At 48.3% G+C, this 24,651-nt stretch overlaps 2 protein-coding genes across 5 annotated transcripts in view; one reads left to right on the forward strand and one right to left on the reverse strand.

Annotated features, from left to right (window-relative positions):
* The window catches only part of IPPK (inositol-pentakisphosphate 2-kinase), a 36,573-nt gene extending 14,044 nt beyond the window's left edge, over positions 1 to 22,529 (forward strand). The window contains exons 7-15 of one of the 3 annotated variants that reach the window (XR_008662451.1): positions 6,079 to 6,137; positions 6,452 to 6,524; positions 7,820 to 8,093; positions 9,435 to 9,585; positions 10,067 to 10,169; positions 18,683 to 18,762; positions 20,591 to 21,694; positions 21,938 to 22,059; positions 22,417 to 22,529. Coding sequence is in view for 1 of the 3 variants with exons in the window: in XM_055309629.1 (XP_055165604.1) it covers positions 6,079 to 6,137; positions 6,452 to 6,524; positions 7,820 to 8,093; positions 9,435 to 9,585; positions 10,067 to 10,169; positions 18,683 to 18,762; positions 20,591 to 20,816 (966 nt within the window). In the remaining 2 variants the exon portion in view is untranslated. Of the gene's footprint in view, positions 1 to 6,078; positions 6,138 to 6,451; positions 6,525 to 7,819; positions 8,094 to 9,434; positions 9,586 to 10,066; positions 10,170 to 18,682; positions 18,763 to 20,590; positions 21,881 to 21,937; positions 22,060 to 22,416 lie in introns of those variants that run through there. The other 2 variants (XR_008662452.1, XM_055309629.1) reach the window with 2 other exon arrangements.
* The window catches only part of CENPP (centromere protein P), a 218,957-nt gene continuing 216,819 nt past the window's right edge, over positions 22,514 to 24,651 (reverse strand). The window contains exons 6-8 of one of the 2 annotated variants that reach the window (XM_055309633.1): positions 23,891 to 23,970; positions 23,082 to 23,173; positions 22,514 to 22,802 (exon numbers count right to left, since the gene is read on the reverse strand). In XM_055309633.1, coding sequence (XP_055165608.1) covers positions 22,597 to 22,802; positions 23,082 to 23,173; positions 23,891 to 23,970 — 378 coding nt within the window. In that variant the 3' untranslated portion in view covers positions 22,514 to 22,596. Of the gene's footprint in view, positions 22,803 to 23,081; positions 23,214 to 23,890; positions 23,971 to 24,651 lie in introns of both variants that reach the window. The other variant, XM_055309634.1, reaches the window with a different exon arrangement.

Here is a 24,651-nt window from a genome sequence, read left to right on the forward strand (position 1 = left end):
GAGCCACCCAGGGATCCCCTCTTTTCCAATTTAGATGTCTAGCTTCTCATGGAATTGATAGGGATCCCACTGAATTGCAAATCAATTTAGGAGGTATTGCCACCTCTGTATTCTGTGAACACAGGATGTTTTTTCCTTTATTTAGGATTTTTTTATTTAATTTTTATTTATTTATGATAGTCACAGAGAGAGAGAGAGAGGCAGAGACACAGGCAGAGGGAGAAGCAGACTCCATGCACCAGGAGCCCGATGTGGGATTCGATCCCGGGTCTCCAGGATCGCGCCCTGGGCCAAAGGCAGGCGCCAAACCGCTGCGCCACCCAGGGATCCCCCTTTATTTAGGATTTTAATTTCATTCAGTGATGTTTTATAGTTTTCAGTGTCTAAGTCTTAGACTTAAAAGAAAAAAAAACATTTATTCATGAGAGACAGAGAGAGAGAGGCAGAGACACACACGCAGAGGGAAAAGCAGGCTTCCTGCAGGGAGCCCAATGGGGGACTTGATCCCAGGAGCCCGGGGTCACGCCTTGAGTCAGAGTCAGACGCTCAATCACTGAGCCACCCAGGCATCCCTCTTAGACTTCTTTTGTTAAATTTATCTTTAAGTATTTTATTATTTTGGATGCTCTTGTAATTTTTTATTTCATTTTAAGGTTATTACATAAAAATATAATTGATTTTTTAAATATGTGTATTTCACAATTAAAAATATATAACATAAAACTTACCATGTTAACCATTCAGTTACATTGTTGTGCAGCCATCACCACCACCCATCTCCAGAATTTTTCATCATCCCAAACTGAAACTGTTAAACAACTCCGTATTTCCTTTTCCTCAGCTCCTGGCAACCATCATCCTAGTTTCTGCCTCTGAATTTCACTACTGTAGCTGCTTCAGATAAATGGAATTATACACTATTTGTCCTTTTGTGACTGACTCATTTCATTTATGTTCTCAAGGTTTTCCACATTGTGAAATATGTCAGAATTCCCTTCCTTTTTAAGACTAATAGTCCATTGATTATATATACCACATTTTTAATCCATTTATCCAGTGATACACACTGAGTTGCTGTCTTTTGGCTTTTGTGAATCCTGCTCTTTTGAACATGGGTGTGCAAATATCTCTGAAATTCTCCTTTCGGTTCTCTTGACTGTATACCCAGAAGTACGATTGTTGGTCATATGGTAACTTTGTTTTTTTAAAGGTTTTATTTATTTGTTCATGAGAGGCAGAGAGAGAGAGAGGCAGAGACACAGGCAGAGGGAGAAGCAGGCTCCATGCAGGGAGCCTGATATGGGACTCGATCCTGGGTCTCCAGGATCACGCCCTGGGCTGAAGGCGGTGCTAAACCACTGAGCCACCTGGGCTGCCCGGTAACTTTGTTTTTAATTACAGGGAACCACCATACTGTTTTCCACAGCACCTGGACCATTTTACATTCCTGCCAGGGTATATCAGAGTTCCACTTTCTCCACACCCTTATCAACACTTGTTTCTGTTTTCTGATAGCAGCCATTCTAATGAGTGTGAGGTGAGAAATGCACCTGTTTTTTGTATATTGATATCCTGCCATCCTTGATGAACCTGTTTCTTTGCTCTATTCTTTTTTTTTTTTTTTTTTTTTTTTTTTTTTTTTTTTTTTTTTTTTTAGTGGTGGTGGTTTTTTAGAATTTTCTGTGTACATGACCAGATCACTTGCAAAGAGGGATAGTTTTACTTGGTTTTCTAATCTGGGTGCCCTTTGTTTTTCTTCCCTAATTGATCTGGTTAGAACTTGTAGTAGAAGCGCGAGTGGACATCCTTATCTTGTTCCTGATCTCAGGCGGAAGCTTTCAGTCTTGCATCACTGAGTGTAACATTCATTGTGAGCTGGTCGTAGACATTTGTTTTGAGTTTTTTCTTCTTTTTTTTTTTAATCATAAAAGAATGTTAGATTTTGTCCTACATTTATTGAGATAATCATGCGGTGCCTTCCTTTCTATTATATTGATTGACTTTCACATGTTGAACCACCCTTGTATTGCTGGGATAAAGTTCATTTTTATTGTGGGTATGTAGTCCCTTAAATGTGCTGCTAAATTTGGTTTGTTAGTTTTTATTGAAGGTTTTTTCTTTTTCTTTCTTTTTTTAAAAGATTTTATTTATTTTCATGAGAGACCGAGAGAGAGAGACAGAGAGAGAGAGGCAGAGAGACATAGGCAGAGGGAGAAGCAGACTCCATGCAGGGAGCCTGACGCAGGACTCGATCTCGGGACTCCAGGATCACACCCTGGGCTGAAGGCAGGCTCTAAACTGCTGAGCTACCCAGGGATCCCCTTGAAGGTTTTTTCTTAAGAGATGTTGTTCTGCAGTATTCTTTTCTAGTGAAGTTTTGTCTGATTTTGGTACCAGGGTGGTAACTTTGGGTTCACAGAACCAAGTTAAGAAGTGTTTCCTTCTCTCCCTTCTAATTTTTGGAAGAGTTTGAATATCGGTCTTGATTCTTCTTTAATCATTTGATAGAATTAACAAGTGAAGTCATCTGGTCCTGGGGTTTCCTTTTTTGGGAGATTTTTGATTACTGGTTCAGTCTCTTACTGTTATTCTGTTCAGATTCTCTATTTATTCCTCAGTTTTGGTAGTTGTGTGTTTTTAAAAATTTGTGCATTTCATCTAATTTGTTGATTCATAATACTCAAATTCTTTTTTATTTCTGCAAGGTTGGGAGTAATATCCATTCTTTCATTAATTTTTTTCAGATATTTTTTTGATCTGGCCAAGGGATTGTAATAGTTGATCTTTTCAAGAAACAACTTTTGATTTTGTTCTTTTTCTTCATTTTACCCCCTGTTCTTCATTTCATCTGTCTCTGCACTAATCTTTACTCTTTTTTTCCCCTTTATCTGCATTGGACTCAGGTTGGACTTATTTTTCTAGTTGGTGAGTGTAGAAACTTAGGTTATTGATTGAAGGTTTTTCTTCTTTTTCATATAGGTATTTTACAAGTATAAATTTCCACGTAAGCACTGCTCTTTCTGCCTCCCATAAATTTTGGTATGTTGTATTTTCATTCTATCTCAATTTTCTGATTTCCCTGTTGATTTCTTCTTTGACTCATTGATGATTAGGAATGTGTTTAGATATCTCATATTTGTGAGTGTCTCAAGAAAATTTTGTTTTTTGCTATTGATTTCTAATTTCATTCCACTGAGTTTGGAGAACATTTGCATGACTTCATGCCCCCTTGAGAATGTTCCATGTTTACTTGATTAGAATGTGTATTCTGCTGTTTTGGGGTAAAGTGTCCTCTAGATGTTTATTAGGTCTAACTGGTTCAGTGTGTGGTTCAAGTCTTATGTTTTGTTGTTGATTTTCTGTCTAGTTACTCGTTTAACATCGTAAGCTAAACAGTCTAGCTCAGTTAATAGCAATTTAATTTCACTGGTGTACAAAAACTCTGCCTCTTGTAGCTTTGTTGCCTCCCCCCTTGTAAATTAATCTTTATACAAAAAAAAAAATTAATCTTTATACTTATTTTGCTCGTCAGTACAGATTCCTTTGGCCAGGTGAGGGACATTCTGTTTTTAAAAAGGGATGGGATAAAAAGTTATAAAAAGAATATATATTGTCTTTTATGTTTACCTACCTGTGAAGTTCCTTTAGCGCGCTGTGCTCTTTATTTCTTCATGTGAATTCAAGTTACTATCTAAGTGTTCTTTTCAGCCTGAAGGTTTACTCTTGTAGGGCAGGTTAGTGAACACATTTGGTTTTTTTAGTTACCATTCATCTGGCCGTGTCTTAATTACTCCTTCATTTCAAAGGATAGTTTTATAGATGAACTTTTGGTTGACAGTCTTTCAGCACCTAGATTTCCTTGAATTCCTGCAACTAGTAAGTCTTTGCTCAGGGCCTCTGTGTGTACACGGGGCCACCGTCAACACTCAGCCAGGCGCTTGCAACTCTACTTAGCCTTCACTTCCTCAGATCCTCAGATCAGCAGAAGGTGAGGGCCTTTTTAAGGTCTTTCCAGAGACTGTGCATGGCCTTGTAGATGCTCAGGTCATGCTGGAGCTTTCCAAAGCCCTGTGTATATCTCATTCCTCAGCGTTTTCTTTTTTAGCTTTAGGTTAGCCTAATTGTTACAACTGTTATCCACTCTCTCAGGTAGCCATGAAGTTAAACAGTTGCTTCTGATGGTTTTCACAAATGCCACTTGGGAGAATGTCCCTTTTGCACCTGGAAAGCTCTGAGTCAGGTAATGAAGATGGGAAATGAAGAGAGGTCACATAATGACCATTCTTTGAGAATGAGAGTTTGGAGTAACTCCTGCTTGGTTCAGCCCCTCTGGTGGCTGCTGGGCTTCTGTTTTTACCAGCATCGGGGCTGGTTTTTTTTTCTTTTCTTTTCTTTTTTTTTTTTTAAGATTTTAATTTATTTATTCACGAGACACAGAGATAGAGGCAGAGACACAGGCCGAGGGAGAAGCAGGCTCCATGCAGGGAGCCCGATGTGGGACTCAATCCTGGGTCTCCAGGATCACACCCTGGGCTGAAGACGGCGCTAAACTGCTGAGCCATCAGGGCTGCCCTGGGGCTGTGGTTTTTAAGATTTCCTTGGAATTAGAAGAGTGGATAGAGCATTAAAAATACCACAAACTTCACTGTTTTTAGATGTGGTCATTTTTCTTGAGTAAATGGTCCCCAGAGTGTTGCAAGCCTTTGGTTACTTTACAGAATTCTGAAAGTTTTGATTCTGACCGTTTTCTCCTTGCCTCCTTATGGAGGAGAGACTTTTCCAGAGGTCTTTACTCCCCACTTTTACTGACTCACCTCACCTTTTCTTGTGGTGTTAACAACTTGAGCTATTCCTTTTAGGAGATGATTTTCATTGTCACTATTCATTTGATGGATTTTTAGGAACTGCTTTTTACTATGAAGCAGTACCTGCTCATTCAACTGGTAAGATACAGAATTGTAGGAATTAGGTCACCTGATTTCCCAGAGGTAACCCAGTCAGTTTCCACATCCTTCCAGACTTCTCTCTCTGCCAACACAAATATACATGTTACCCAGCTGAAAATGAGATGATGCTTTTTCCCATGTGTATTCTAGCATGTACTTACATGTGCAGGGACACATACTTTTATAAAGCAAATACGGGGTCTCACTATATGTTGTTGCTTTGTTAATTGCTTTTTTCACTTAACTAATCCTTGAGGACTATTGTGTATCCTTCAAGGTTTTTTCAACATATATTTGGATATATGCACGTATGGAGACAGTTTTTTTTTTTTTTTAAGCAAAGTAATATCATTTCCACTTATACAAATTGCTTTTTTCCTTGAGTAAATGTTAGTGATTTTTCATTTTGTCTTTTTCCTGTAAGTAGCTGGCTATCATTTATTCATTCCTTCATTTAGCATATGGCTGCCTTTTTTTTTTTTTTAAGGATTTTATTTATTCATGAGAGAGAGAGAGGCAGAGACACAGGCAGAGGGAGAAGCAGGCTCCATGCAGGGAGCCTGATATGGGACTCGATCCCGGGTCTTCAGGATCAGGCCCTGGGCCAAAGGCAGTGCTAAACCACTGAGCCACGTGGGCTGCCCAGCATGTGGCCTTCTATGTTCTGGGTCCATGGAGCAGATGCGCTGCCAAGTTGTTTCCAGATCTCGCTATTAGAGTCAAGCTGCAGTGAACATCCTTGATCTTGTGACTCCTCAGAGATTTGCCAAGTCAAGGGGTACCCACATTTAAAATTTGATGGAAACCAGCAGGTTAACTTCAAAAGGTTGTGCCAATATATCTTCTCTCTGAAAATATGAAATTATTTGTTAGCCACACTCTCCTCTTCCTGAATATTACAACTTTAAAGATTTGTTCATCTGATTACCATAATTTAGCTGTGTCATTTTGAGAAGGTCCCTGCTGCCAGCTTCCCTGCTCCTGTGGAGAGTGGGGCTAGAGCTCCTGAATTTGGGGTGAAGCCCTGGCTGCGGCTGTGGCCTCTGCTGGGCCCCTCAGCACCCTGTCAGCTCACGGAGGCGTTTGCCCAGTGCTGCCCATCAGTCATTTACTCCACTTGCTGCTTTAACAGGTGGAAACTGGGAAGTGGAAGCAGATAAGCAAATACTGTCCTCTTGATCTCTACTCAGGGTAAGAGAGCACACCTTGGTAGTGCCACCTCTGGGGGGTGGGGTGCAGGGAGCGGGGCCCTCTCCTGCTGGTGTCTAGGGCCCTGGGCAGAGCTCCGGGCTCTTGGCTCCCACAGGTGAGCTGTGGGAGGCAGCAGCTGGGGAATGGAGGGGTTTGGGGGCAGTGATGGGTGGCCTCCCCCACTAAGATGGCTCCTTAGCCCACAGAGCCTGAGGTCCTCTTAGGCTCCCAGCAGCATGTCCCATCCCCTGAGCCATGGGCTGGTGAAAGCAAAGACTGCATGTGATTCTATCAGCACTGTCTTCTCCTTTTAGAAACAAGCAGAGGATGCACTTTGCCTTGAAGAGCTTGTTGCATGAGGCCCAGAACAACTTAAAGATATTTAAGGTAAGAGTTGTGTTTGCATGGATTTGAGATGTGGGTGAGAAGGGGCCTCGCCGTCCAGTCCCTCAGCCTCACAGGCCTGGGGTGGGGGTGGGGGGGTTGCCGCCACTGCATGGGGGCTGCGGTGTCTCCTGCCCCAGACCGCAGGCCTAGCCCTGGCCCCTCTCTTGGTGTCAGCCTCCGGTGCCTGGTCCTGCTAGCACGTGGCCTGGCCCTGCCCCCCTGCCCCAGCCCTAGAGCTCCTGCTCACCCTTCCGTGTGCCGCCTTCCTGCCAAAGGCCCATCTCGGGTCAGTGGTCTTGTGATGGTTTTCCCGGGCCTCATGGTCATCAGACACCCAAGTTGTGTGCCTCTTGCTCTGACGTGACAGGAGACCCAAGTGGGGGCGGGGGGGGGGCATCACACATGCTCCTGGATCCCAGGGCCCAGAGGTATGAGGAGGGCCCAGTACACACTTTGTGGACTGACATGTTATGTGCTACCTGGGGACAGGGCAAGCTCGTCCTCTGTCCCCGCAGCTGGCTCAGGCTCCCTCTTGAGCCCTCTTGACGGCCTGGTCAGGACCAGAGGTGGTGCTCCAGGGTTGTGTCCCTGACAGGGTGGGCAGGATGCTATGCTTTCTGGCCTCAAGGGGGCTCCTGGGGCTGCTCAGCATGGCTTGTGGCTTGAGAAGGGTTAGGAGGGAAGTCCTGCCCCACGGGGGACAGCCACAGGCTGAGTGTGGAGGGACCTGGACTGTCTGAGGTTGTTGACCTCATCTTTCAGGTAAGGGAACCAGGGGATAAGAGTCGGTCACACCTGGGGATGGCTGCTGCTCAGCGTGCAGGGATCAGGCCCCGAGGGGTTATAGGACAGCCCCCCAGGGGTCCCTGCTTGCTGCCCTGGGAATGTTGGCGCCATGAGAGTTTCTTTGCTGGACATGGTTTAAAGGCAGGGATGGTCTGGGGGATGAGGCTATCCACACTGACAACATGGGTGGCCTCTCCGCCTGCAGGAAGGACAGAGGTCCCCAGATACAGGTGCCCCTGACTACTCAGGGTCATGCTGACCCTGTCTTCGGGGAGCACGGGGGTCACGGGGCTCCTTGAATACCAGGCATGAGTCTTCTGGGGTTTGGGCTTCGGGTGGTGCTTGCCTGAGGCTCTCTTTCCTTTGTTCTTTTCCATGTCAGTCAGCGACATGGTGCGTGTGGGGGCAGTTTCCCTGGAGGGTCACAGTGTGCAGGGCCCAGACAGGCACCCATCCTGCATAGTGGGCATGGCCGTGGGGGTGACGGGTCCCTGTTTCTCCTCTTGAAGAATGGTGAGCTGATCTATGGCTGCACAGATGCCCGCAGCCCTGTGGCTGACTGGACGGAGCTCGCGCACCACCTGAAGCCCTTTTTCTTCCCTTCTAACGGCCTGGCTGGCGGGTCCCACTGCACAAGGGCTGTGATCCGGGACCTGGTGCACGTCATCACCCGGGTGCTGCTGAGCGGCTCCGACAAGGGCCGGGCGGGGACCCTGTGGCGGGGGCCTGGGCTACGGGGTCCCCGTGTCTGTGAAGCCAGCCCTTTCAGCAGGAGCCGCCAAGGTAGGCCGGGCGGGGAGGGCTCTGGAGGACGGGGGGTACCTGCCAGGGTCCTGCCTGGCCTCACGGAGCTCTCGCGGGGGCAGCTTGGGTCATCAGGGCCTCCTTGCGGCCACCCTGCTGGGGACGATCCTGCCTCACCTTCCTTGGGGATCTGGGGCCTCCCCAAAAACACCACCCTGTGTCTGTGTGTCCCTGTAGTTTGCTGAGTACCTCCCCACTGGCCTATGGGCCTGCCTGGCCACCCTGCAGGGGAGGATCTCCTGGGGGCCCGCAGCTCCAGGCCCCAGGGTGGGGTGTCCCAGCTTAAGAGGCAGCTCGGTGGCCCACCTGGGTTTGTGCTGAGTGTTCTCGGGCTCCTTGTTGTCCCTGGGCTGCCTGTGGCCTGTGCACGGGAGCTGAGTCAGGACCTCCTTCGTCACTGAGGAGGAACGCTCCTCATTCCTGTTTTGGGTTGAAGGCCCCATGGGGTGGCACAAGGGCAGCAGCCTGTTCCTGCACAGTATGGGTGCTGCTGTACTGGCCAAGCAGTTACCCCAGGACTGCACAGCACCAGCCGTCTGCTGCTCCTGCGAGTTGTTCTCAAACACATTTTTTGGCCTTTTTCTTGAAAAAGTGATACGTGATCATTTCAGAAAATTGTGGTGGAATTATGCCCACATTTGGGCTTCTGAGCAGATGGCAGCATGTGGTGGGTGTGGAGAGCCCCAGGGACTGCTCCCCTGGCTCTTCCCGGACATGTGGCGTCAGCAGGACCCTGGGGTGTGTTTGAGGCCACACAGCCACCCTGGAACCTGGTATTTTGGCCTAATTACCAAATGTGTGTCCACAGTTGTAGTTCTTGAATTTTTACTGATGATGAGCTAGGCATTCCGCGTTGGTCCCCCATGAGTCTGTGCTCTCACGTGGTCGTGTGGCCAAGTGGGTCCTGCCAGCAGTGGGATGTCAGAGGTCAGAGTGTCTCCCCTTGAGGGGAGAGGGGCCAGGACTCACCAATGCCCTGGTGCCCTACCAACTCTGTGCTGACTGCCCTGCTGTGGCATGTTGGGCGGTTCTGCCTGCTGTCCTGTGTGACCCTGGGCTCTGCAGACACGGCCTTGCAGGGGAGGATGTGCTTTTGATTTTACACTTCATGCCTGGCTTGCTTGTGTAGGCAGAGGGCCGTCGAAGCACGGAGGTTGGGGCTGACGTTTGACCAGGAGAAGTGCACAGACACGCAGGTCCCTTGCTGTGTCTGGCGCCTGGCCTGGCACCCCAGCAGCTCCGTGAGGCAGGTGCGGCCCATGCCCAGGCTTCCTTCGGTCCTTGACCGTAAACCTCTTGTTTTCCTGATGTTCTTGGTAGGAAAAAACAGCCCGGAGTGCTCGGGGTTACCGAAGGGCTGTCTTCTGTACAAAACCCTCCAGGTGCAGATGTTGGACCTGCTGGACATCGAAGGCCTCTACCCCCTGTACCGGCGGGTCGAGCGGTACCTGGAGGAGTTCCCTGAGCAGAGGTGAGGCCCGGGCTCTGAGCATCCTGGGTCATCCCAGCAGGAAGACCACCTGCCCTGCCCCGGACTCTGCTCCTATGAAGACCCGACCCTGTCCTGTGTCGGCTGAGCCTGCAGAGGGCAGTGCTGCTCCACAGCTGACCAGCAGCTCCTGCCCTGGCTGGCGGGCCTTCCTGGACAGGGTCCTGCGGTCGCTGGGGCCACAGGCATGGGGCTGGCTGTGGTGTCCCCCAGTCTGGACCCCCCTCCGCCCCCTGCTCCCTGTGCCTCTGGCCTGGATGCCATTAGTCATGAACAGGACACAGCCTAGGCTCCTGTTGTGCTCTTGCTCTTTTAAAACTCTCGCTTCAGACAAAGCCTAGTGTTAGGAAGATGTGGATTTTTAGATGTTTAAAGGCAGGGGTGCGATTGTTGAATTGTTAGCCGTTTAAGAAACCCTCTCCAGGCAGCTCTGCCATCTGGTTTTTTGTGCTTTCTCCTTCAGAAAAATGTTGCAAATAGACGGGCCTTATGATGATGCATTTTACCAGAAGCTGCTTGATCTTTCCACTGAGGATGACGGGACGGTGGCCTTTGCACTGACGAAGGTGGGCCAACCCTTCTGGAAACACTTGTGCTCCATAGGCTCTGATTTAATGCAGACTTGTAGCTTTCCCAGGATGCGTCGCTTCCCTTCCCGGCTTCTGAGGTTTACCGCACAAACCCTGGGGAGTTCCACAGTGGCATTTTTGCAGGGGCCCGGGTGGTGGTGACCCACACCTCAGCTTTCAGGAGAAGAAGATTTCCTTCCCCCACGTATGTCCCTCCCCCTGCAGCCCCCACTGGGGCTCCCCACCGAACCCAGGCCTAGCCCTGCCCCGAGGGGCATCAAGGCTCCTGGGACATGGAGAGCAAGAAAACTGCATCTTAATTTTCACTCGTCTCTGACTAAAATTTAGCGTTTCCTCCACTGTGAGTGTGGCAATAGCCACTGTTGGGTCAGCAGGACCCTCGACGTTGCCCTGAGAGAACCAGGGCACTTGTCTCTCACTGCGGTGGCTGCAGACACCCCACATTTCCTTTAGCTGCTGCTCCTGAGGTTTTGTGTTTTGTCCTCCAGGAGGCAGGGATTGTCACACATTGGTTTAAAAAATATTCTGATAGCTGATATTGTTGTTCTGCCATTTATGATCTGCGTTTAAAAATGTCAGTGGGAGGGAGATCACAGGCCACCCCGGGCTGTCAGGGTTTGGAGCGCGGCACGGGTGGTGCGCTGCCCAGAGGCTGTCTGTGCGAGGGGGTGGCTGCCTGCAGCCCTCGGCTTGCCTGCCGGCCCGGCCCCTGCCTTTGTCTGGTCCCCACCGGGCGTTGGTTGCTTCCTCTCCTGGGGCTGTTGTGGTGCCAAGGAAGAGGATAGAGGAGGTTGGGGGCCATGCCCTGAGGCACTCAGGGCAGGAGGCAGCCACACATGGAGTCCTTGCACCAGAGTAGAGCCACAGAATCTCCCATGTTGTCTGTAGCTTGGGCTCAGGGATTGAGGACCAGGTAACCCACTGCTGCCATTTTCCACAGAAGTGGGTGTTTGACTTCTTTTATGTACGTTTCTCTAGGTTTCAGAATTGCTACAAGATAAACGGATTATTTTTTTATTTCTGTTTTTAACCTCATATGTAAACCTAATCTTTGGTGAGGGACTCAGGCAGTCCTTACGCTGACCAGAGTGCATAAAGTGAGCACCAGGCTGGGCTAGTGCGGGCACTCATCCCTGCTGCGGGCAGGGAGGAAGTCACCTGGGGAAGCGGTGGCAGCCTCTCACCTGCCATCTGCAAATGCCCTACCCACTGGCCTCACTCCTGGGCCTGGGCCGCGAAGAGGGGACTGCTCACGCTCATAGCCCTGAGCACTGGGCACAGCCCGTGTCCAGCAGCAGGTGGTCCACAAGGCAGCCCACAGCAGGTTGCATACACAGGCCATGCTGAGCAACAGATGGCCTGGCTGGGTCTCCAGAGCTGTGCAAGGTGACAAAACCAGTCCCAGAATCTCACACACTAGGGACTGTTTCTATGACATTCTTGACACGAGAGTGGTGAGCAGTGGCTCTGGTTGGTGTGGGGGTGGGAGGAGGGCGGGTATGGCTCCACCAGGCCAGCCTGGGGCATTCCGGCGGTGACAGTGCTCCGCCTCCCTGTGGTGGTGCATGTGGGCCTACATGTGACCAGACCCATGTGTGTGCACACGGACTGGACTAAGGTCACAGAGTGGAGCAGTGTCACTGTAGTTTTTCCAAGATGTCACCATTGGGGGAGGCTCGGTATGGGGTCCTCAGGATCTGCGTTGTCACCCCCCTGCACGTGAACCTGCCATGACCGAGGTGGTACATCTCCATGGTCAGCCATGTGTTTCTAGGCACCCCCCCGCCTCTCTGGGGGACTGCCCCATTCTCTGCATTGCTCACTGGCGGCTGGAGGTGTCCGTTTGGGGATGCCAGCAGCCACCTCTCTGTTTTAGGGACTTAGGCTCTGGGGGTTGGATTCTGAGGAGGGTGATTGTGAAGTGAAGCGGTGGAGCAGGGTGAGAACATTCTGAGGCTACAGACTTCATTCTTTCAAGGGCTGTTGAAAGAAGCCCTGTAGCTCTGAGGAGGGGTCGCTGCCTTTATTTACTGCCACCCAGGGAGACCCTGGCCCCCTGGTGTGTGGAATCCGGAGTCCACGGGCTTGTTCTCTAAAGGGCAGACACTCGAGACTGTGCAGATCAGCTGGCCTTTTGTTGCACCTGCTTGCACTTGTAGCCGTGGGCACACCGAACGAGAGCAGCTGCGTTCTAGTAAAACTCTTCACAGAAACAGGTGCGAGGTGCAGTAGGCCCCTGGCCTAGAGTTTCCTGACCTCTGTGTGCTTTTGCTTGTCAGTTTTTTCCTAAAGATTTTATTTGACAGAGTGCATGTGAATAGGGAGGAAGGGCAGGGGGAGGGAGATGCAGATGCCCTGCTGAGCAGAGAGCCCCATGCGCCCCAAGATCATGACCTGAGCCCAAGGCAGACGTTCAGCTGACGGAGCCCCCAGCGCCTGAGCCTTTTTTCTTTCTTTTTTAAGGAAAGCTTTTTTTTTTTTTTTTTAAGATTTTATTTATTTATTCATGAGAGACAGAGAGAGGCAGAGACACAGGCAGAGGGAGAAGCAGGCTACAAGGAGCCCGATGTGGGACTCGATCCTGGATCTCCAGGATCATGCCCTGGGCCGAAGGCAGTGCTAAACCGCTGAGCCACCCGGGCTGCCCCCATTTATTATTGATGGACATTTTGTAGGTTATGAATAACACTGCTGTAAATATTTGGGTACAGGGGCAGCCCCGGTGGCTCAGCGGTTTAGTGCCGCCTGCAGCCCAGGGCGTGATCCTGGAGACACTGGATCAAGTCCCACATCAGGCTCTCTGTATGATGCCTGCTTCTCCCTCTGCCTGTGTCTCTGCCTCTCTCTCTGTCTCTATGAATAAATAAATAAAATCTTAAAAAAAAATATTTGGGTACAAATCGTGTGCATATTTTTACTTTTCTCAGGTAATACTTAGGAGTGGAATTGCTGGGTGAAATGGTAACATATGTTTAATTTTATTGGGATTTGCCAGACAGTTCCAGACTGGCTGTCCCATTTTTATGTCCCCACCAGCAATGTGTGAGGGTTTGCCTCACTTTTAATGATGTAATTTGTCTTGTTGAGCTATAAGAATTCTGTACACAGGGATACCTGGGTGGCTTAGAGTTGAGCATCTGCCTTTGGCTCAGGGTGTGATCCCGGGGTCCTGGGATCGAGTTCCACATCAGGCTCCCCACAGGGAGCCTGCTTCTCCCTCTGTCTGTGTCTCTGCCTCTCTGTGTCTCTCATGAATAAATAAATAAAACCTAAAAAAGAAAAAATTCTGTGTACTGTGGGTAGTAGACCCTTATCAGATATGATATGCAAATAATTTTCTTCATTCTGTTAGTTGTCTTTTTACTTTCTGAAAATGCCCCTTGATACAAAAATGGTTTTGATTTTGATATTTATCCATTTTTTTTCTTGTAGTCATGCTTTTGCTGTAATATCTAAGAATCCATTGCTAAATCCAAACTCATGAATGTTTTCCTGTTTTCTTCTAAATTCTTTTTGATGTTGTTGTTAAAGATTTTATTTATTTATTCATGAGAGACAGAGAAAGAGAGACACAGGCAGAGGGAGAAGCAGGCTCCTTATAGGATCACATCCTGAGCCAAAGGCAGATGCTCAGCCATTGGGCCACCCAGGCACCCCTCTTCAAAGAGTTTTATAGTTTAATCTCTTATGTTAATTCTTTGATCCATTCTGAGTTAATATTTGTATGTGATTTGATGTAGGGTTCCAGCTTCATTCTTGGCATGTGAATGTCCAGTTGTGCCAGCAACATTTGTTGAAAAGACTTATTTTTTTTTTCCCCACAGAATGGTCTTGGCACTCCTGTTCAAATCAGTTGACAGTAGATATATGGGTTTATTTCTGAATGCTCAGTCTTGTTCCTTTGATCTGTATGTTGTGTTTATACTTTTGTTTGTTTGTGTTTATACTTTGACTTACATGTTTATATTTATGTCTGGGTTACTATTGCTTTTTAGTAAGTTTTGAAATTGGGAAGTGTAAGTTGTCCAATTTTGCTATTCTTTTTTTCAAGATTGTTTTTGCTATTTGGAGCCCCTGGTGGTGATTCTATATGAATCTTAGAATCAGCACACCAGTTTCTACAGAGAAGCCAGCTGGGATGGTAACAGGGGTTGTGGAGAAACTGTAGATCACTTTGGTTAGAATGGCCATCATTACAATAGCAAGTCTTCCAATTGTTTTTTTTTTAATTTTTATTTTAAAGATTTTATTTATTTATTTATGAGAGACACACACACACAGAGAGAGAGAGAGAGAGAGAGAGGCAGAGACACAGGCAGAGGGAGAAGCAGGCTCCATGCAGGAAACCCGATGTGGGACTCGATCCCAGGTCTCCAGGATCACGCCCTGGGATGAAGGCTCAGCTAAACCGCTGAGCCACCTGGGCTGCCCAAGTCTTCCAATTGTTAACATGGGATCTTTTTCAATTTATTTAGATATTTGGTTTTCTTTCAACCATCATTTGTAGTTTTTAGAGCTTGCATTTTGTACTTTGAGTTTATTCCTGAGTTTTATTTTTCTTGATGTTGTAAATGTATTTTTCTTAATTCTCTTTTCTGATTCATTGTTGCAAGTGTACAGAGATACAGTTTGATTTTGTATAGTGATCTTGCAGCTTGCAACCTTGCTGAATTCCTTTATTAGTTCTGACAGATTTTTAGTAGATTCCTTAGAATTCTCTCTGTGTAAGGTCATCTGAGCATGAAGAAAATTTTCTCCGTTTCCAATTTAGATGCCTTTTAAGTTTTTTTCCTGCATAGCTGCCCTTGCTAGAATCTTTAGTATAGTGTGGAATAGATGTTGCAAGAACAGACGTCCCTAATCTGTTCCTAGTCTTGTTGGGACAGTGTTCACTCTTTCATCATTATGTATATATAATGTTAGCTGTGGGTTTTTCACAGATATCCCTTATCAGGTTGAAGAAGGTACCTTCTTTAAAAATGAAAAAAAAAAAAAGGTACCTTCTTTTCCTAATTTGTTGAGTGTTTTTATCAAGAAAGGATGTTAGAGTTTATTAAATGTCTTTTCTGCAGCAACTGAGATTATTGTGTTTATTTATTTTTTTGGTAGACAGGGCATAATATTACTTTGTTTTTGGATGTTAAAACCAACCTCACATTCCTGGTATAATTTTCACTTGGTCATGGCATATGATCTTTCGTGTATGTTGCTAGATTGAATTTGCTGTTACATTGTTGAGGATTATTGCATCCGTATTCATAAGAGATACCAGTGTGGAGTTTGCATTTGGTTTTGGTATCAGGTAATACTGGCATTGTCAAGTGATCTAGGAAATGTTGTAGCCTCTCACTTTCTGGAGGGGTTTGAGAATGACTGATGTTAATTTTTCTTTCAATATTTGATAGAATTCAATGGTGATGCCACCTCCACCTCCACCTAGCTTTGTAGTTGGTGTTTTGATGCCCAGTTCAGTCTCCTTATTTGTTAGAGATTTGATGATATTGTCTATTTCTTCTTGAGTCAGTTCTGATAGTTTGTGTCTTTTTAGGAATTTGTCTCTTTTATCTAAGTTGTAGAATTTATTGGCCTAAAATCTGGTTTTTCTCTTCTTCAAGTAAACCCTTTAGAAATTACATTAGTAATGTAGTGAAAGTCTTTTGGAAAATTCTACACCCTGTTTATCTGGATATGTTTATAATTCTCCACAGTATTGAAATTTTTTCTATGTAAGAAGAAGGGGTTCAGTGTTTTTCTCCTAGTGTTAAACCATTCTGTGGAACATCATCTGACCAGGGAGTGTGCTGCTGACAGGTCTTCTAACTGTCCTTTCTCAGGAGGAGAGTGTTTCCTATGCCTGTTTTAGGAGCTTGTCGTTCTCATTATTGGACATTTTAGTGCATTGTGATTAGGTATGGGGTACCTTGTATTCATTTATGCAGCTCTCTATGAACATGTGCTTCCTCTATTTGTGGATTTATATCTTCTATTATTTCTGGAAAATTCTCAGCCATTTTCTCTTCACATATTTTCTGTTCTCCATTATCCTGTTCTCTTCTTTGGGGACTCTAGATATAGAGCAAACCTTATTTTATCTTCTCACATGTCATAACTGTACTTCCTATTTTTCATCTTTTTGTAATACATTCTAGGTATTTCTTCAGTTCTGCCCTCCCATCCACGCAGTCTTTCTTCACTTGTGTCTAATCTGCTAGTTTGTTGAGTTTTCCCGTTTCAGTAGTTCTGTTTTTTATTTCTCAAAGTTCTCTTTGGTCCATTTCCATATCTGCTTGGTATTTTTGATAGTTCCTCGTTACTTGCTCAATCTTAAATTCCTTTTTTTTTTTAAATTTATGATAGTCACAGAGAGAGAAAGAGAGAGGCAGAGACACAGGCAGAGGGAGAAGCAGGCTCCATGCACCGGGACCCCGACGTGGGATTCGATCCCGGGTCTCCAGGATCGCGCCCTGGGCCAAAGGCAGGCACTAAACCGCTGCGCCACCCAGGGATCCCTATCTAGGTTCTTTTGGTTAATATTTGCACTGCATTATCTTTTTCTGTTTTTGTTTTTCTTGTTTTTTTTTTTTTAATATTTTATTTATTTATTCATGAGAGAGAAAGAGGCAGAGGGAAAGGTAGGCTCCGTGCAAGGAGCCTGATATGGGATTCAATCCTGGGACTTCAGGATCACGCCCTGGGCCAAAGCCAGGTGCTAAACTGCTGAGCCACCCAGGGATCCCCTCTTTTTCTGTTTTTAATATTTGTGTTTACAATTAACCATTTATCATGGTTTGATATTTTTTTACTTGGGTTTAATTTTTACCGCCTGTTTTATTAGGTTTCTTTTCTTTCAGGTTATTATTTTTTTTTTTATCATACCATTTCTCTTCTCTGTTGGAAGTTTCTGAGTCTCTTGCTTTTTTTCCTCTTAGTGGTTATCCTAACCTTTGCAGCAAGCGGTTGACCTCTAGCACCTTCACTCTGTTTTTGGACAAGAAAATTCTTAGAGTGTATTTTACTGGCCCCCTGACTTAAATCCTATTGCTGTGTATTCTCTTGTTTTAAACTCAAGGAGATGATTACCGTTTATATAGTCCGTGTCCTTTTACCAACATGTTTCTCTGGTGTTGCTCTTGCGTGGCCCTGCACCCCAGAGCTTTTACCTCTGGGATGATGATGTCTGAAGATACCCTTGTGTCTCCTCTGTGTAGGTCTGCTAGTGACTCAGTCTTGTGTTTGTTTTGTGATGTGTAAAAGTGATTTTGTTTTTTTATTTTTTTTATTTTGTTTTTTTAGAGTCATTCTTGAGTCTGTGGCTTGATGTCTTTACTCAGTTTTGGAAAATATTTGGCCTTATTAACATCTTCAAATTTGATTTCTGTCCGTTTCCTTCATATTTTCCAGCTGTTTTACTTAACATGCTTCATTCTGGATATTTTTCCTTGGACCTGTCTTCCAGTGTAGCAAGTCTCTTGAATTTTTCCTAATCTGTTAAAACTATCTCTTAAATTCTTAATATTGATTTTTATATTTTTTCAGTTCTAGAATTCACATATAGTCTATAGTCTCCAGCTCTCCTCTCATTCTTAATTTTGTCTTTTATTCTTTGACCAGAGCAGCGTATCTGTCTGGTACCTATAGCAGTTGGGGACCATGTGTATGTCTGCTGACCTGGGACTGGGGTATTTTTGCACGTTTTCACTCCTGTCATGTGTTATACCTGCATATTTTAATTTGTGTGCCAGTCACTGTAGTTTACAGTTCTTTAGAAGTTATTTGTAAGGCCTGGGATAATGTCTTCTTCCAGAGGAGATCTTGGGTTTGCTTCTGCTGGGGGCCAGGGAAGCCCTAGCAAGTCGGGGGTCCTCTCACCCCAGTTTTGGTGACTCATCTCTTTGAAGCAGGGCTGCAGGTCCTGGAAGGCTGCTAACCTGAAGACAGGGTTCACGGTTCCCCAACTTCGTCTGGTTGTGCCGCAGTTGGGCTGGCCCTGAAGAGACAGGCTTTACTCAAAGTGAAAGTCTAGCCCTTCCATTCTCCATTCGGTGTCTGACTATATTTGTAGTTTTGTGCATCTGATAAGTGAAAAATGTTTGGTATAATTTGCATTTCCTTGATTAGTAGTGAGTGAGAGCTGTTCAATCTAACAAATTCAAATTTCTTTTTTTTTTTATTTTTTTTATTTATTTATGATAGTCACACACAGAGAGAGAGAGAGAGAGAGAGAGAGAGAGAGGCAGAGACACAGGCAGAGGGAGAAGCAGGCTCCATGCACCGGGAGCCCGACGTGGGATTTGATCCCGGGTCTCCAGGATCGCACCCTGGGCCAAAGGCAGGCACCAAACCACTGCGCCACCCAGGGATCCCCCAATTCCCCCAATCTAACAAATTCAAATGATAATGTGAAACTTCGAAAAACAAAGGGGGTTTTGCAGCTGGTTCCTGGACTGTGGTGGGCTGCGGTCCTGGTGCTGACCTCTCTGTCCCCACAGGTGCAGCAGTACCGGGTGGCCATGACTGCGAAGGACTGCTCCATCATGATTGCGCTCTCCCCCTGCCTGCAGGATGCGAGGTGAGCTGCTTCTGCTGTCCCCTCACACCTAATTGTGCACTGCGGTTTGCTTAACTGCTTGCTCTCTATAAGTTTGTGATTTTTTTTTTTTTAAAGATTTTTTTTTGAGAGCAAGCGACCATGAGAGAGGCCACGAGCCAGGGGGAGGGGGAGGAGAAGCAGACTCCCCACCAAGCAGGGAGACGACGTGGGGGTGCGATCCTGAGACACTGAGATCATGACCTGAGCTGAAAGCAGATGCTTTACTGACTCAGCCACGCAGGCACCTCTATAAGCTTGTGATTCAGTTGGAAAGACATTTAGAGAGAATAACTTACAATGTCCTATTAGAGACTACTATGATTTTCTAAGAATATACTCCAAAGACTTAGCAGCAGTTTGGATCCTATGGTAGAAATTCCTCTCAAAGCCACACGTGCCCACTGATGTGTGGAGGCCAGAGGAGCCTCCTTAGCCCTCACCTCGCCTATGGGGGCAGCACGTCTGCCATCCGGCTTCCTGTTGGCAGGTCTCCTTGGATGTTAGTATTGTGTCTGGTCCCCTACCCTTCCTTTTTTTAGGAATTCAGGATGAACCTGATAATCTTTTCTTGCTAATTAGATGGCGTCGTCAGCAGTGATCCTCATGGTGCCAAACCCCACACAGTGTTTGTGGAATGTTCTACATTCTTCTGACATGTGTTCCTGGGTCAGGATGACCTTATCGTTGGCTGCCAGCCACCCCTTTTTGAACTAAACATTCCCAGGGCTGCTGTTCCCTGGCAGGCACAGAGCAGAGAGGAAACACATAGGGATGTTCAGAGGGTGTGGCACACACAGAGGCTGTTCTGTTTAGTTGAGGGACCCCCATGATCCCGTGAGGAAGTGCCTGCCGTGCGCTGGCGCGGTCACATGACAGGAGCATGCAGAGGTCACCCGCTGCCCTTCCTGAAACAGGCCTGCCCTCAGGAATGCACGGGGCTGGCCAAGGCCTGGCAGGCCCCACCAGCTGCTTGGCAGATGCGGTTGGGGCAGGGGTGGAATACAGGCCCCGGAGCCCCGTGGGGCAGCGTGGAAGAGTCCGGCGTTGGAGCGGAGCCCTGGGCTCACGGGAGGTTGTGCTGGACACAGCGACGTGTTCTGTAGCTTGAGCACCGGTTGGGTCATGGCTGGGACCTCAGCAGCTGAGCCCAGACGCCCTCTCCCCACAAGGAGCACTTGGGAGCAGGCATGGAAAGTGAGAGCCTCGGCCTTGATTAGCTTCCTTAGAACAGGAGTGTGTTCATTTTCCCCTCCTCCCAGGCAGGAGCTTGGGAAATTCATGGTATTTGGGATGCCTTCCAAATCTAGAAGAGTAGGAAGTGTGGGGAAACTAGGACTTCTGAGTATTTTTCTTGGGCTTATCTGAGCTTATGTATTTAACCAGTCGTCGGACGTGAGCCTCTGAGGGCTGAGTGAGATGGATACACAGCAGTTTTAGTACAGAGTTCAAAACTGGCCTCTCATTGGTTGGTTTTAATACAAATAATTGTTTGTTTTTTGTTATAAGCACATGACTATTCTGATGTTTAGAAAACTCAAAACTAAGCCTTAAAAACAAAACATCAAACACTGCAGATAAGATGTGAGACTAAGGCACGAAACCAGATCTCACTCCCCAGAGGTGAGGAGCCTCAGGGAACGAAAGGGCTTCTCAGCAGATGTGGGAAAAAGTGCGTGAAGGAAGTTTGCTGCAGCGGGCTGAGGAAAGGCTGGGCCTGTGTGCTCCTGGTGGGCATCACAGGGCGTGAGCCCTGAGCAGGGTGGGGGTTTGAGGTCCGTGTGTCTTCAAGCTGCTCTTTCCTTTGCAGCTCCGATCAAAGGCCTGTGGTCCTTTCATCGAGATCCAGGTTTGCTTTCTCTGTGTCTGTGCTGGACCTTGACCTCAAGCCCTACGAGAGCATTCCTCACCAGTACAAACTGGACGGCAAGATAGCCAACTTCTATTCAAAGACTGTACACGCCAAAGACACGGCCATGATGTCGCCCAGGTTCAAGGAGAGCGAGGACTGCACGTTAGTCCTCCATAAGGTCTAGGTGCTTCCTTCGGGGTCTCGGAGCCTCGAACACACAATGCGAGGGTTGGACGAGAGCGCTGTTCTGTTGTGCTGGGAGACCTCTGGCTGTGAACATGGTTGCTGTTTAGCCCTTGTGCAGGCAGGACTGCGTCTGGGGGACCGGGAATGGAAGGTCAGCAGACGCACCCTCCGGGATGAGGAGGCGGGGGCTCGTGTGCCGTGTCCCCACCCCTTCCTCCCCACCTGGGCTCATGTCTAATCTCTGATGTCAAAGCCTTAAGACCCAAGGTTTGGCGCTCCTACCACCACATGCTAACGTAGAAAACTTGAATTGTCCCATACATCGTAAGTTTGGACTTGGAGGAAAACATGGATACTACTGGACCTGTCCCAGCCGAGTTACGTGGTCACTGTTTTCTGTGCGAGCCTCTGGTCAGCACAGATGTTGTGGGTGCTATGCTGCCAACAGGCGGGTGGCTGGTGGCTGGTGTGGACGTTGGTCCTGAGCTGTTGTGGACTTGGGGTCTCTGTGGAGGTGCCACGGCCACTGCTCTGCACAGGGTCATCGGGGAGTGGGACTCAGGTCACGGGCAGACACCACTCACATGAGCACTGAGTCTCTTTTTAGCTCAATGATTTTCTCTTTTACTTCAGTGGAGATGAGGTGTTCCTGCCCCAGTGTGGTCGCTGCTGCCCAGAGCGGGGGTCAAGGCGACTCCACGCCAGGCGCTCTGGGTGTGCAGGGAGTCCCGCCGGAGCCAGTGTGGCACATCCCTGCTCCCTCAAGATGAGTGACTCCTGGCTGGCACCAAGAGGGTTCTCGTTGGGGTCACCGTGGGTGTGCCCGGCTGCTATGAAAACTGTGGGGAATCTTGGCTTCGGTTTTTTTTTTCCATGGTAGGTTGTACAGATTATTTATATCATTGTTTTGAGGGACTAATGAAGGTTTATTGTAACATAAGATTATAATAGTGAAACCACGGGATTGTATGAAAATGCTACATGAAAAATAATATTTTGCTGATTGTAAATTTTTGTGGGGAATTTTGTGATAACTTGAGAATTATACTTGTTTGAATGAAACCAGCTCTCAGAATTTATTCAACTTTGTTCTAACATTTACATCTTCCACACTTGAAGGTTCAAAAAGGTGCCAAATGACTTGTGGCTCCTCTGTGTGCACTGGGGGGCAGGCAGCTGGTGAGATGCCCCCAACAAGGACATGGGAGGATGGAAGCATCCGTGTTGCTGGTGTGTGTGAGGTGGGCTTGCCTGGGGTGCTGCCCTGGGGTGTGGTGGGGGGAGGCCTTTCGGTGCAGAGGCCTCGTGTGAGGGGACAAGGCTGCATTACTGCATTTTTTAAGCTGATTACTCCACTTCTACGTGAAGACCACAAAGAGTGGGGGGCAGAGCAGGGTGGCAAGGTGGGTGGTGTGTTGCCCTGGTGTCTGGAATGTCTAAGGACTGTGGCCCCTGCATGGCAAGGGGAGGGCCAACCCTCAGGACGCCTCCACCCTCAGACTTGGTGAGAGGGGACCAGCTGCTCCCCCAGATCCAAGGATGGACACTTCTGTACTTTCTGAAAAGTTAAGCTTTTTTTTTCTTTTATTTTTTTTTAGTAATCTATACCAACATGGGGCTCACCTCACGACCCCAAGATCAAGAGTTGCATGCACCCTCAACCAAGCCTGCCAGGCATATGATCCATGTCTGGCATTTTGTTTTCAAATAGTCATGTTTATTTTTCCACATCCCGTCACCTTATATATCATGTGCCGAAACTGCACAGACACTGTGTCCTAAAGGCGTGGTTTTTCTCTGGAAGCCGGTAACTGTTTATGTGGAATGAAATCACACACCTGCGTGTTTGCTGGAACCTGGCTGTCTGCTGGGCACAGAGATGTTATCAGGCTTTCTAGAGCAGCTTCGATGCCCAGCACACCCAGCAGGGTTCTGAAGCGGAGGGGCGCAGTCTCCAGGACATGGTGCTGGTCTAGCTCCAGGGCTGCAGGGAGAACATGTGGCTGAGACGCTCCGCCAAGGCTTCCCCCAATGCCTCCACCCCTTGACAACTGTCATGACTGTGAGCCAGGCATGGACCAGGCACGGACCTGCACGCCAGGGCTGGGAACTGTCCCTTCTCATCTCTACTTTCAATTACTGGTAAATGGATGTAAACCGTACACAGATTTCCAACTTTTGATTCTTGCCATGAAAACCAGATGCCAGAAACAGGCATCAGTTGGGCACGTAAGTCCTCAGCACTTCCCCTGTGGGCCCCTACCTTGCTGTGGCACTTTGGGGAGAAGATCCAGCTTCGGAAAAACCTTCCCTTCTTCCTCCATGTGCATCCTCCAAACAATGATCAGCTCGAACCTGGAAGATGTGAACTCCATCCCTAAGTGCTGTTTGGAATCTGGTGAAGTGTCAACAATGTGGCACTGTCACCCTCCCTGAGCAGGTGCCCCTGCATACATCTGCCCACCAACAAAGAGGGAACGGACCCCAAGACCCAGCAGAATGCTGTTCCGTCCATGATGTAGAGCAACAGGGATGTGTGCTGCTCTGAGAAGCAGCAGCGACAGGAAGTTGAGCTGCTACCCCCAGGCTCCTGCTGCCAGCACAGGGCCCGTGGACTCAGGGGTCAGAACCCAAATGCCCAAGACCTGGAGGCAGCAGGAATACACTGCTACCGGAGCAGAAGCACCGAGGCCGAAGTGCATATAGCTACCCGAGCCCACAGGAGCTTGCTCTGGGGTGATGCTGACGGACGCAGGATGTCCGAGAAGCCCGCAGTTATGGAGCCATTTTAAGGTCTGAAAACAAAACGTGTAGGCCGTGCACATGCCTCAGGTGCGTGGGGGGTGGGGTCCCCACATGCACACATGGGCCCCAGAGGTCCTCCCTGCCTTTCCCGCAGCCAGCCAGTGAGGACAGAGCCTGGCCTGCAGAAGGCCTAGCACCACAGCTGCGGCTGCACTGCCCTCGCCCTCACAGTTCTGTTGTCTCGAGGTCACCTGACACTTGCACTCTACCACTTGGACCCCTCAACTGGGTGCTGGGGAGGCTGCCCTGTGGGGCGTCCACACTCACCCTGGCTGGCAGGCGCTCCGGACCCCCATGCAGCTGGACGCAGCCCCCTCTGGGAGGTGCACGACTTCCGGGTACTTGTCCTGGGGGAGATGAGGCAGAAATGGGGCATTCAAGTGGCGTCCATCCACGCGTGTTGCAGTGCCCTGGCTGAGGCCTGCTGCCGGGACCATCCTGGTCCCCACACCATGCAGGCTCCACGCCACGCCACACAAGCCCCACGGTGCAGATGGCACATCCTCATGAGGGACAAGGAGGCAGGATTTCCCTGGAGTAGTGCGTCTAGGGCCGGCTAGGGCTGGGCCAGGGCGTGCGACTGGATCTCTCCCAGGCATGTTCCCGTGCACCCACCCCTGGCTCCAAGGAGTGACACCTGGTCCCTTGTCTCTGTTCCGTCAGTTCCCGGATGTCTGCAGGGGACCCTGAACAACATGGGACTCCCCCCTCCTTTCCATGCATCCGGACATGCTGTCCACCTGCTGGCATGCGTACCCTCCATAAACTCTGCTCTCACTTCCACTGCCTTGAGTTTGACGTCTGTCGCACTGTCAGGGCCCCTCTGCTGGTCCCCACAGGTGACCCCATCCTCCGACCCGGCCCACCCATTCCAGATCCTTCCGCATCTGCATGGCCCCCACGCTCTTCCCTGCAGGTCAGCAGATTAGGGAACAGCATCCTCCCCAGGCCCCTCTGTGGTCCTGCTCCTTGGAGACTTGGGTGACCTGCACCCCTCGTTCTCTGCAGCTTCAGCACCTGGCCTGACT

This window comes from Nyctereutes procyonoides, unplaced genomic scaffold, assembly GCF_905146905.1.
Source record: "Nyctereutes procyonoides isolate TBG_1078 unplaced genomic scaffold, NYPRO_anot_genome, whole genome shotgun sequence".
NCBI lineage: Eukaryota > Metazoa > Chordata > Mammalia > Carnivora > Canidae > Nyctereutes > Nyctereutes procyonoides.